The sequence below is a fragment of the Homarus americanus genome, unplaced genomic scaffold (genome assembly GCF_018991925.1).
Source record: "Homarus americanus isolate GMGI-L3 unplaced genomic scaffold, GMGI_Hamer_2.0 scaffold57803, whole genome shotgun sequence".
Classification (NCBI taxonomy): Eukaryota; Metazoa; Arthropoda; class Malacostraca; order Decapoda; family Nephropidae; genus Homarus; species Homarus americanus.
In genome coordinates, this window is record NW_024729850.1 from 26,111 (window position 1) to 38,007 (window position 11,897).

Here is an 11,897-nt window from a genome sequence, read left to right on the forward strand (position 1 = left end):
AGTTTTAGAGTACAGTATTGGTGATAGAGTTCGTGTTAGTTGTAGAGTACAGTATTGATGATAGAGTTCGTGTTAGTTTTAGAGTACAGTATTGGTGATAGAGTAGATATATATGTATAAGTACAGTAGTAGTAATAAGTACTGTATTTGTAAGTACATTTAAGTAGTACAGGTACTCCTCTACTTACCAATGAGTTAAGTTCCTGAGGCTCGTTTATAAGTCCAATTGTTTGTAAATCCAACTTTACTCCTGTAGATACCAAACATATTGTAAAAAATGAAAAGATTGTGGATATTTAGTAGAGCTATAGCCTTTAATACAGCCTTAAAACCTGGCTCACTCTTCTAGGTAATATTTGTTCTATCTGGAATTATCTTCAAAATAATCCAGTCTCATTCACATTAAACACCTGTTCTGGCAGGTAACCCCCTCAGTGATGATGTTTGTATCTGTGAAAGTTTGTAAGTTGAACGTTCTTAAGTAGAGGAGAACTTGTACACTTTGTTGAACGTTCTTATGTAGAGGAACACCTGTACACCTTGTTGAACGTTCTTAAGTAGAGGACCACCTGTACACTTTGTTGAACGTTCTTAAGTAGAGGACCACCTGTACACCTTGTTGAACGTTCTTAAGTAGAGGACCACTTGTACACTTTGTTGAACGTTCTTATGTAGAGGAACACCTGTACACCTTGTTGAACGTTCTTAAGTAGAGGACCACTTGTACACTTTGTTGAACGTTCTTATGCAGAGGAACACCTGTACACTTTGTTGAACGTTCTTAAGTAGAGGACCACCTGTACACCTTGTTGAACGTTCTTAAGTAGAGGACCACCTGTACACTTTGTTGAACGTTCTTAAGTAGAGGACCACCTGTACACTTTGTTGAACGTTCTTAAGTAGAGGAACACCTGTACAGTTTCAGTACCAGAGCCGTCCCTAGAGGGGTGTGGGTCCCAGGGCAATTCATACACTGAGGGTCCCTTTAGTAGTCTTTATATTACATTTATCTAGTTACATACATACATACTGTAATATACATATTGTTAATTCCTCAATCATACTATAACTACATCAATTATTATGTGATTTATATTATAACATATTCTAAAAGATAAATTTGTATATATTATATTTGTGAACTGTAACAACTATTCATAATTTACTGTTATAGTCTAAAACAAAAAAAAATGAAATGTAATTCTCTTATATTCTGAACCTGTTTATTTAATAATTTTGTCAACTTAAACATCAATATCATGACATAAAAAACAGGTTCATTTTCACAGCTGCCTGCTTTATACAATTCACTTTCCTCATCTTTTTGGTACCTAACTCTGCCATTAGATCCTCATACTCAAAATTTGTTGCCGATTCCTTTTCAATGGAAATCATAGCCGGTTCACTCGACCTTTCTTGAGACATAGTTGGTTCACTTGACCTTTCTTGAGACATAGCCAGTTCACTCGACCTTTCTTGAGACATAGCCGGTTCACTCGACCTTTCTTGAGACATAGCCAGTTCACTCGACCTTTCTTGAGACATAGTTGGTTCACTCGACCTTTCTTGAGACATAGCCAGTTCACTCGACCTTTCTTGAGACATAGTTGGTTCACTCGACCTTTCTTGAGACATAGTTATTCTTAGTTTTTATTAATTTAAATTTGGAAAAAACTTCGCTCTCCTAATGCAACTGTGAGTGGAATTGTCAACAAAATCTTATATTCAATTTCTGTGTTTGAGAAGGAACCATCGGGAGGTTTTAGAAACCGAAAGACTTAAGTGTACTTTTTGTTTCTTGGGGAATGATTTCTCGGAGTACGCGAGGCTATAGGTCTTCTCCGTCAATAGCTTAAGAATCTCAAACACTCGGTGAGTTGTCCAAAGCTATACACTGCATCTTCATGTTGTCTTCCATTTCTCAAAGTTTCTTCACAGGAAACCAAAGTTACTGGCATACTCTTGTATCTGCTTAAATCTTGTTGTCAGTGACATTATTGCCTGATCAACAATGACCAAAGAGTAATTTCTTTCAAATGTTTTCTCTGGGGAGTTTTGTGAATCATCCTTCTTGTCAGATGGACGTCGTTGTCGTTGTTTTACTCGGCGATCCTTTAGTACAGGTTCGATCTCCATCCCGAATGCTATTTTGTCTGCTGTCGTCTTGGCTGAGGCAAATCCAGTGTTCCTGTATTTCTGCAGTAACTCCTTGAATGGTCTTGATGGCCATATCTCGCTGCATGTCTCTCTACTGAAGAGTCTTACTCACAGTGTTTACAGCAAACAGGATGTCATACCATACAATCATTCCCTTAAAGAAATTCAAAGTTTTGGAGTTTGTAGCAGGCCAAGGACTCTGCTTCACTTGGTCAAGGACTCTGCTTCACTTGGCCAAGGACTCTGCTTCACTTGGCCAAGGACTCTGCTTCACTTGGCCAAGGACTCTGCTTCACTTGGCCAAGGACTCTGCTTCACTTGGCCAAGGACTCTGCTTCACTTGGCCAAGGACTCTGCTTCACTTGACCAAGGACTCTGCTTCACTTGGCCAAGGACTCTGCTTCACTTGACCAAGGACTCTGCTTCACTTGGCCAAGGACTCTGCTTCACTTGGCCAAGGACTCTGCTTCACTTGAGTTATTAGACAGTATCACTCCTGTAGGTAGTAGTAGACATCTACCAAACAGGAGGTCCTACCGCCAGGGAAGATATTGGCAACATAGTGTGTTGTCACATGGTAGACTCTGCTATATGGCATCACGAAAATTGTGACCAAGTCTCAGGTTGCTGATCTGTCTTCTGCTCATTTACACACAATTGCAAGGTCTCAATTGTTCTATTAAGCATGACAACACAACATATAGCTTCACTATTGACTTTTTCATTCTTGTATTTCTTTATTGCCATTATTATTATTAATATCACAGTAGTTATTATTATTATTATCATTAATATTTTATTTTTATTATACCTATTTACTCTTGTCTGGTAGCTGATGTTTTCTACACACTCACTCAACAGTCCCACCCAGTTGTGGTAATGGTATGGACTCAGAGTGAACATGCCTATGGTAATGGTATGGACTCAGAGTGAACATGTCTTCTTAGCACTTGCCATGTACGAGTAGAAGCGGAAAATATATTATATATTGGCCGTACAGTACAACAACCTTCTTGGTGGATATAAGCCAACTTCCATCAACCTTCTTGGTGGATATAAACCAGCTTCCATCAACCTTCTTGGTGGATATAAGCCAACCTCCATCATATATTCTCCATTTGTCAATATTCACATGTAATAGTCTTCTGAAAAGTGTCGGTTTTCACCATTTTTTTTAGAAACACATAATTTTCACCAGATAACTTAATAGGTCATCTTTTTCTTCCAAAATATCTGTTGTGGTAGTGTCCAGTAATGTGGCCAACTGGATCACATAGATCTTCATCATCCTGACTGTTAGCGTAGGTACTACTGTCCATTTTAAAAGCCTTAGTATTTGTTCGGTACTCTCCTCCACACCGTCACAGTCGCTCGGGTCCTTTTTCTTCCAAAATATCTGTTGTGGTAGTGTCCAGTAACGTGGCCAACTGGATCACATAGATCTTCATCATCCTGACTGTTAGCGTAGGTACTACTGTCCATTTGAAAAGCCTTAGTATTTGTTCGGTACTCTCCTCCACACCGTCACAGTCGCTCAGGTTCTTTTTCTTCCAAAATATCTGTTGTGGTAGTGTCCAGTAACTTGGCCAACTGGATCACATAGATCTTCATCATCCTGACTGTTAGCGTAGGTACTACTGTCCATTTTAAAAGCCTTAGTATTTGTTCGGTACTCTCCTCCACACCGTCACAGTCGCTCAGGTTCTTTTTGCATTGGTTTCTGGTGGTTTTAAAACACATATTTTTCTAGGGAACTTTTCATTAACATTTTGATTTGTTCTCTATTCCTTTTCTCTGCACCTGAGATGTCTTTGTCTCTGTTCCTGCTGGCCACGGAATGATAGAGGGCTGTGTACGACAGTAAAATAATGCATATCAACAATTTCACAAAACACAAATTACGGACAACTGGAGATTCAGAGTTTGGACAACACTGACAGGTGACCACTGTACAGGTGACCACTGTCAACACTCCTCTTTGACAGAGAGCACAGTAAAGAATGACATTGTTCTCAGTCTGGGTGGTAAGGTGAGGTCAGCTTAACGCAATCACTAACTGGGTGAGGTAAGGGTCCGGGGCGACTCTGATTAGCACAGTATAAGGTAGAGTAGAAGTGTTAGCACAGTATAAGGTAGAGTAGAAGTGTTACCACAGTATAAGGTAGAGTAGAAGTGTTACCACAGTATAAGGTAGAGTAGAAGTGTTACCACAGTATAAGGTAGAGTAGAAGTGTTACCACAGTATAAGGTAGAGTAGAAGTGTTAGCACAGTATAAGGTAGAGTAGAAGTGTTACCACAGTATAAGGTAGAGTATAAGTGTTACCACAGTATAAGGTAGAGTAGAAGTGTTACCACAGTATAAGGTAGAGTAGAAGTGTTACCACAGTATAAGGTAGAGTATAAGTGTTACCACAGTATAAGGTAGAGTAGAAGTGTTACCACAGTATAAGGTAGAGTAGAAGTGTTAGCACAGTATAAGGTAGAGTAGAAGTGTTACCACAGTATAAGGTAGAGTAGAAGTGTTACCACAGTATAAGGTAGAGTATAAGTGTTACCACAGTATAAGGTAGAGTAGAAGTGTTACCACAGTATAAGGTAGAGTAGAAGTGTTACCACAGTATAAGGTAGAGTAGAAGTGTTACCACAGTATAAGGTAGAGTATAAGTGGTACTAATAGTGTTTTCTTCAGCAGGTGGTGAAGAGTCAGGCTCAGATACTCCCATGAGTGTCACCCCTCACCAGACACCCTCACTGACACCCTCCTCCACACTGCAAGGATCCAAGTTCTTTCCTCCTGATTTCAACCCAGAGACTTTCAAGGGTGAGTTAAACCTTCAAGGGTGAGTTAAACCTTCAAGGGTGAGTTAAACCTTCTAGGGTGAGTTAAACCTTCAAGGGTGAGTTAAACCTTCAAGGGTGAGTTAATCCTTCAAGGGTGAGTTAAACCTTCAAGGGTGAGTTAAACCTTCAAGGGTGAGTTAAACCTTCAAGGGTGAGTTAAACCTTCAAGGGTGAGTTAAACCTTCAAGGGTGAGTTAATCCTTCAAGGGTGAGTTAAAACCTTCAAGGGTAAGTTAAACCCTCAAGGTGAGTTAATCCTTCAAGGGTGAGTTAAACCTTCAGCAGCAAACCTTCAAGGGTGAGTTAAACCTTCAAGGGTGAGTTAATCCTTCAAGGGTGAGTTAAACCTTCAAGGGGTGGAGCAGGACACAGAAGCCCAGCACAGTGTAAAGGGACAGCACAGTGTAGGGGTCAGACAGTACAGTAGGTCAGACAGTACAGTGTAGGTCAGACAGCACAGGTAGGTCAGACAGTACAGTGTAGGTCACAGTACAGTGTAGGTCAGACAGTACAGTGTAGGTCAGGGACAGCACAGTGTAGGTCAGACAGCAGTGTAGGTCACAGTACAGTGTAGGTCAGACAGCACAGTGTAGGTCAGGACAGTACAGTGTAGGTCAGACAGTACAGTGTAGGTCAGACAGTACAGTGTAGGTCAGACAGTACAGTGTAGGTCAGACAGCACAGTGTAGGTCAGACAGTACAGTGTAGGTCAGACAGTACAGTGTAGGTCAGACAGTACAGTGTAGGTCAGACAGTACAGTGTAGGTCAGACAGTACAGTGTAGGTCACAGTACAGTGTAGGTCAGACAGTACAGTGTAGTGGCTCAGTATATTGGTCATCAGTTTTTTATATAAACTAATTTACCAGATTACAGTAGAGGAAACAACAGTCAACTGGTCTCAACCATCTGATGGCCTGGAATTATATACAATAGTTTCCTCAATATAATATACAATGAACCGTCAAAAAGCCTGACCATATTTCCCGCCAAATTGTCTGGACTTTGGAGAATTAACTGGACAGCATCTAGTGGGGAGTGAATTAACTGGACAGCATCTAGTGGGAGTGAATTAACTGGACAGCATCTAGTGGGAGTGAATTAACTGGACAGCATCTAGTGGGAGTGAATTAACTGACAAAAAGATCTAGTGGGAGGAATTAACTGGACAGCATCTAGTGGGGGAGGAATTAATCCGGACAGCATCTAGTGGGAGGAATTAACTGGACAGCATCTAGTGGGGAGTGAATTAACTGGACAGCATCTAGTGGGAGTGAATTAACTGGACAGCATCTAGTGGGAGTGAATTAACTGGACAGCATCTAGTGGGAGTGAATTAACTGGACAGCATCTAGTGGGGAGTGAATTAACTGGACAGCATCTAGTGGGGAGTGAATTAACTGTTAAGACTTGTCCAGGGGCAAAAATCGCTGGGTATGACTCTGGATTGGGTCAGGTTAGGTTAAGTTAGGTCAGGTTAGATTAAGATTAGGTTAAAGTTAAATTAGGGTTAGGTCAGGTCAGGTCAGATAGAGCAGTAATCAGTTTACCACCTCAACAGTTGGTGAGTCTCGGGCGGACAAGTGCGAGATAGAGTCACCTGCTGCAGGAGGCCGTTCACCCAAGACTCCCAGAGATGCGGACAAGAGCCATTCATCCTTGAGGCACATCCTGGATCAGAGGCGCACCCTTGTGATGCAGCTCTTTACTGAATATGGCTGGTTCCCATCTGGTGAGAGAGAGAGAGAGAGAGAGAGAGAGCGAGAGAGAGAGAGAGAGAGAGAGCTTAGCTGGTTCCCCATCTGGTGAGAGAGAGAGCGAGCGGTTCCCCATCTGGTGAGAGAGAGAGAGAGAGAGAGAGAGAGAGCTGGTTCCCATCTGGTGAGAGAGAGAGAGAGAGAGAGAGAGAGAGAGAGAGAGAGAGAGAGAGAGAGCGAGCTGGTTCCCATCTGGTGAGAGAGAGAGCCCAGCTGGTTCCCCATCTGGTGAGAGAGAGAGAGAGAGAGAGAGAGAGAGAGAGCTGGTTCCCATCTGGTGAGAGAGAGAGAGAGAGAGAGAGAGAGAGAGAGAGAGAGAGCTGGTTCCCATCTGGTGAGAGAGAGAGAGAGAGAGAGAGAGAGAGAGCTGGTTCCCATCTGGGTGAGAGAGAGAGAGAGAGAGAGAGAGAGAGCTGGTTCCCATCTGGTGAGAGAGAGAGAGAGAGAGAGAGAGAGAGAGAGAGAGAGAGAGAGAGAGAGAGAGAGAGAGAGAGAGAGAGAGAGAGAGAGAGAGAGAGCTGGTTCCCATCTGGTGAGAGAGAGAGAGAGAGAGAGAGAGAGAGAGAGAGAGAGAGAGAGCTGGTTCCCATCTGTGAGAGAGAGAGAGAGAGAGAGAGAGAGAGGAGAGAGCTGGTTCCTCATCTGTGAGAGAGAGAGAGAGAGAGAGAGAGAGAGAGAGAGAGAGAGAGAGAGAGGAGAGAGAGAGAGAGCGAGCTGGTTCCCATCTGGTGAGAGAGAGAGCGAGCTGGTTCCCATCTGGTGAGAGAGAGAGCGAGCTGGTTCCCATCTGGTGAGAGAGAGAGAGAGAGAGAGAGAGAATGAATTATAGTTATAACCCCCCTATAATGAACTTCTCTCTCACCATCTAACAAACCCTCGATATAATGGACTTTCATCTCTATATAATCCATTAAATTGAGTTAAGTTAAGCTTATACAATCTGACAGTAAAGCACTAAGCTGGGGCAGATCCAGGAGGGGGGGGGGGGCGCTGTCCTAAGGGTCCGTACCCTCCTTTTGATCAGCTACTTCCAATAGTTTTTCTTTATTACAGTATTGTACTCAGACTTTTGTATATATAGTAGAAAAGTATTACTATTGACCTCAGAATATCTCCTAATATAACATGACCTCAAAATGGCCATTATATTACACCGCCGTCCACCCCATTTTGATAGTCCTGGACCTGCCTCTGCTAAGACAACAAGCGGAAATGTACGCACATATGTGTTCATATCCTCAACACACACACACACACAGAGTAAAGTATGTGTGTATATTGCTACTTTACTGTATGTGTGTATGTAAGTTGAGGATATGTGCGTATATTTCTACTTTATTCTGTGTGTGTGTGAACTAATTGTAACCCCCTCACAGCCCAAGCCGTCGCAGCATTCCAGTCTCGATACTCGGACATCTTCCCTACCAAGAACTGTCTGATACTCAAGATAAGAGAAGTACGTCAGAAGGTCCACCAGAACACACCCAACACACCTGGTGTACCGAGCAGTCCTAACCCGGCCACACACACTGGGTCCTCCTTACAACACCCCCACAACAACCACCACAGTGAGTTGTAAATGAACCGTTGTTCTTGTTTTTGGCTGCCGTGTAAAAAGAACTTGGTGTTTTTTTTTTTTGTTTTTTTTTTTACGAACCAGAAATTCTTTAGTGGAGATATTTTGTGGAGTTTTGTGTTGTGTGCCAGTGTTGCTAGAACAAATTCACTCTCTTGTGTTTTAAATCATTTCCTTCACACTATTACAACCAAACAAAGGTTAGGTTATGGTTGGTTCGATTAGGTTAGGTTACGTTAGGTTATCAGTTTAAGTTAGGTTAGGTATATTATACCTGTGTTAGTTTTGGTTAGGTTAAGTTAGGTTAGGTTAATGTTTGTGTCAGTTCACTCCTCATCAATATATTATCACAACAGGTCTTTACCAGTAGGATGCTGCTGGATAATGATCTTTATTGATTTACTTACTGAAACACACACACACACACACACTTTGGTTTAGGAACACCCAAATATAGTGAATGTAATACTGGTTTTCAAGAAGGGAGATAGATCACTATCCTCTAGCTACCGTCCAATCAGTCTAACATCAATTGTGGGCAAATTACTGGAAACAATCATTTCAAACTCTATTCAATTCACCTGGAGAAGCACAAGTTGATCAATGATTCCCAACATGGCTTCACAAGTGGGCATTCATGTTTAACTAATCTATTAACATTACTTTCATCTGTTTTTGAATCAGTGGACGAGGGGCACGACTATGATGTGGTATATCTTGATTTTAAGCAAAGCCTTCGACAGAGTCCCCCACGAAAGGCTAATAAGAAAAGTGGAGGCTCATGGCATTAAAGGTGATATTCTAAAATGGATTAGGGCGTGGTTACAGGACAGGAAACAGCGAGTGAGCATTAACGACGCTAAATCCGATTGGAGCAACGTCACTAGTGGAGTACCCCAAGGCTCAGTACTTGGACCATTATTATTTATTATATACGTAAATAACATAGATATTGGCGTAGACAACAACATAAGTAAATTTGCTGATGACACTAAAATAGGGCGTGTAATTAAAGCTGACGAGGACTCCGCAAAACTACAGGAAGATCTAGACAATTTTTTCGAATGGTCAGAAAAATGGCAGATGAAATTCAACGTGGACAAATGTAAAATACCCAGTATAGGAGATGTAAACAGGGAAACCAGATACCAGATGAACAACGATGATATAGAGAAATCCGGCTGAGAGAAAGATTTAGGAGTAATGATGAGTAGGAATCTTAAACCAAGTAAACAATGTGTATTAGCTGGGAACAAGGCTAATAAAGTACTTGGGTTCATACAAAGGAGTGTTAGTTACAAGACTAGCGAGGTCATCCTAAAACTATATCTTGTGCTTGTTAGACCTCACTTGGATTACGCAGTTCAGAGGAGAATGACAAGTCTAATCCCGGGCATTAGGAACCTTGAGTACAGAGACAGGTTAAAGCATCTTAATTTACACTCCCTCGAGAGACGTAGAGTGAGGGGCGATATGATAGAGGTGTATAAATGGAAGTCAGGGCTAAACAAAGGTGATATAACAAAGGTACTCAAACTATCCAACCAGGAGCGAACTCGTAACAATGGTTTTAAATTAGACAAATTTAGATTTAGGCGCGAGATAGGTAAACTTTGGCCTGGAAATAGAGTAGTGGACTACTGGAACAAGTTACCAAACATCGTCATTAACTAGAACACGCTGGATAGGTTAGGTTAGGTTGGTTGGATATATGAGTGATAGGGGTTGGGTGTTAACGGGACTGTCCAGTATGGGCCAATAGTTACTGTTTCTTCAATCATATTTTGCACAATATTTTTCTGGCATGTATTGAGTAGATGTTCCAACAGCCAATACACTCTCTCCCTCCCAAGGTTCTGTCCACACTAAACACACAGCAACTGTTCTCACCTTATATGTATTTATGTATGAACTTCAACCAATCACCACATAGGTGACATTGACTGGGACAAAAATGAACCAATCAGGTCAGGTCATACCAGGTCAGGTCATACCAAGTTAGATCATACCAGGTCAGATCATACCAGGTCAGATCATACCAGGTCAGATCATACCAGGTCAGATCATACCAGGTCAGGTCATACCAGGTCAGGTCAATTGAGGTTTGGTTGTAATATTTACCCCACCATTTTTTTCTCCACTTCAGAATTTCTGGTTAACCAAAAAGAATGTCGTGGCCGAACCATCGTAAGTTATTTACCTATAGGCTGAACTACTGTGTCTGAGCTTATTGGGTGTGTCTAAGCTTCCTGGGTGTGTCTAAGCTTCCTGGGTGTGTCTAAGCTTCCTGGGTGTGTCTAAGCTTCCTGGGTGTGTCTAAGCTTCCTGGGTGTGTCAGAGCTTCCTGGGTGTGTCTAAGCTTCCTGGGTGTGTCTAAGCTTCCTGGGTGTGTGTAAGCTTACTGTGTGTGTCAGCTTACTGTGTGAGTCAGTGCTTCCTGTTTGTCTAAGCTTACTCTGTGTGTCAGAGCTTCCTGTGTCTGTAAGCTTGCTGTATGTGTCTAAGCTTACTCAGTGTCAGCTTCTTGTGTGTCTAAGCTTACTCTGTGTGCCAGTGCTTCCTGTGTGTGTTTAAGCTTACTGTGCATGTCTAAGCTTATTCTGCGTGTCAGACCTTCCTGTGTCAGTAAACTTACTGTGTGTGTCAGAGCTCCCTGTGTGTGTCTAAGCTTACTCTGTGTGTCAGAGCTTCTTGTGTCTGTAAGCTTAATGTGTGTGTTTAGGCTTACTGTGTGTGTCAGAGCTTACTGTGTGTGTCTTGAGGCTTTGCTGTATGTGTGTAAGCTTACTGTAACAGCTGTGCATGTATATAAGCTTACTGGACCTCCTGTGTGTATGTATAGCTTTCAATCTCTTATTCCTCATTAAGCTTTCCATCTCTTGTTGTTCCTCTAAGCTTTCCATCTCTTGTTGTACCTCTAAGCTTTCCATCTCTTGTTGTATCTCTAAGCTTTCCATCTCTTGTTGTATCTCTAAGCTTTCCATCTCTTGTTGTATCTCTAAGCTTTTCATCTCTTGTATCTCTAAGCTTTTCATCTCTTGTTGTACCTCTAAGCTTTCAATCTCTTATTCCTCATTAAGCTTTCCATCTCTTGTTGTACCTCTAAGCTTTCCATCTCTTGTATCTCTAAGCTTTCCATCTCCTTATTCCTACCATCTCCTTGTTGTATCTCTAAGCTTTCCATCTCTTGTTGTACCTCTAAGCTTTCTTTATAAGTATATTAGATCATTATTTTCTTGTATTTCTTAAATCTTACTAAGCTTTATCATTCTAGCTTATTTGGCCAAGTCAGTCTGTGTCTTTCTAGCTTTAATGATCATTTTCTTTATTATCTAAGCTTAATTAGTCAGTTTATTGTTTCTCAACTTTGTGGTTAGATCAAGTCAGGTTAAGTCAAGTCAGATTAAGTTAAGTCGGGTTAAGTTAAGTTAACTTGGGTTAAGCCAGGTTAAGTTAAGTTGAGTTAAGTCGGGTTAAGTTAAGTCAAGGTTAAGTTAAGTTGGGTTAAGTTTGGGTTAAGTCAGTTAGAATTAAGTCAGGTTAAGGTACATGAGGTAATATTACAC

The 11,897-nt window shown here is 41.6% G+C and overlaps 1 protein-coding gene across 1 annotated transcript in view; it reads left to right on the forward strand.

Moving 5' to 3' along the window:
* The window catches only part of LOC121866846 (protein capicua homolog), a gene marked incomplete at its 5' end in the record, with an annotated part of 36,490 nt that extends 25,816 nt beyond the window's left edge, over nucleotides 1-10,674 (forward strand). The window contains 4 exon segments of the mRNA XM_042366582.1: nucleotides 4,851-4,979; nucleotides 6,560-6,730; nucleotides 8,132-8,323; nucleotides 10,478-10,674. Of these exon segments, the coding sequence (XP_042222516.1) occupies nucleotides 4,851-4,979; nucleotides 6,560-6,730; nucleotides 8,132-8,323; nucleotides 10,478-10,542 (557 nt within the window).
* Between the last annotated feature and the right edge of the window lie 1,223 nt (nucleotides 10,675-11,897).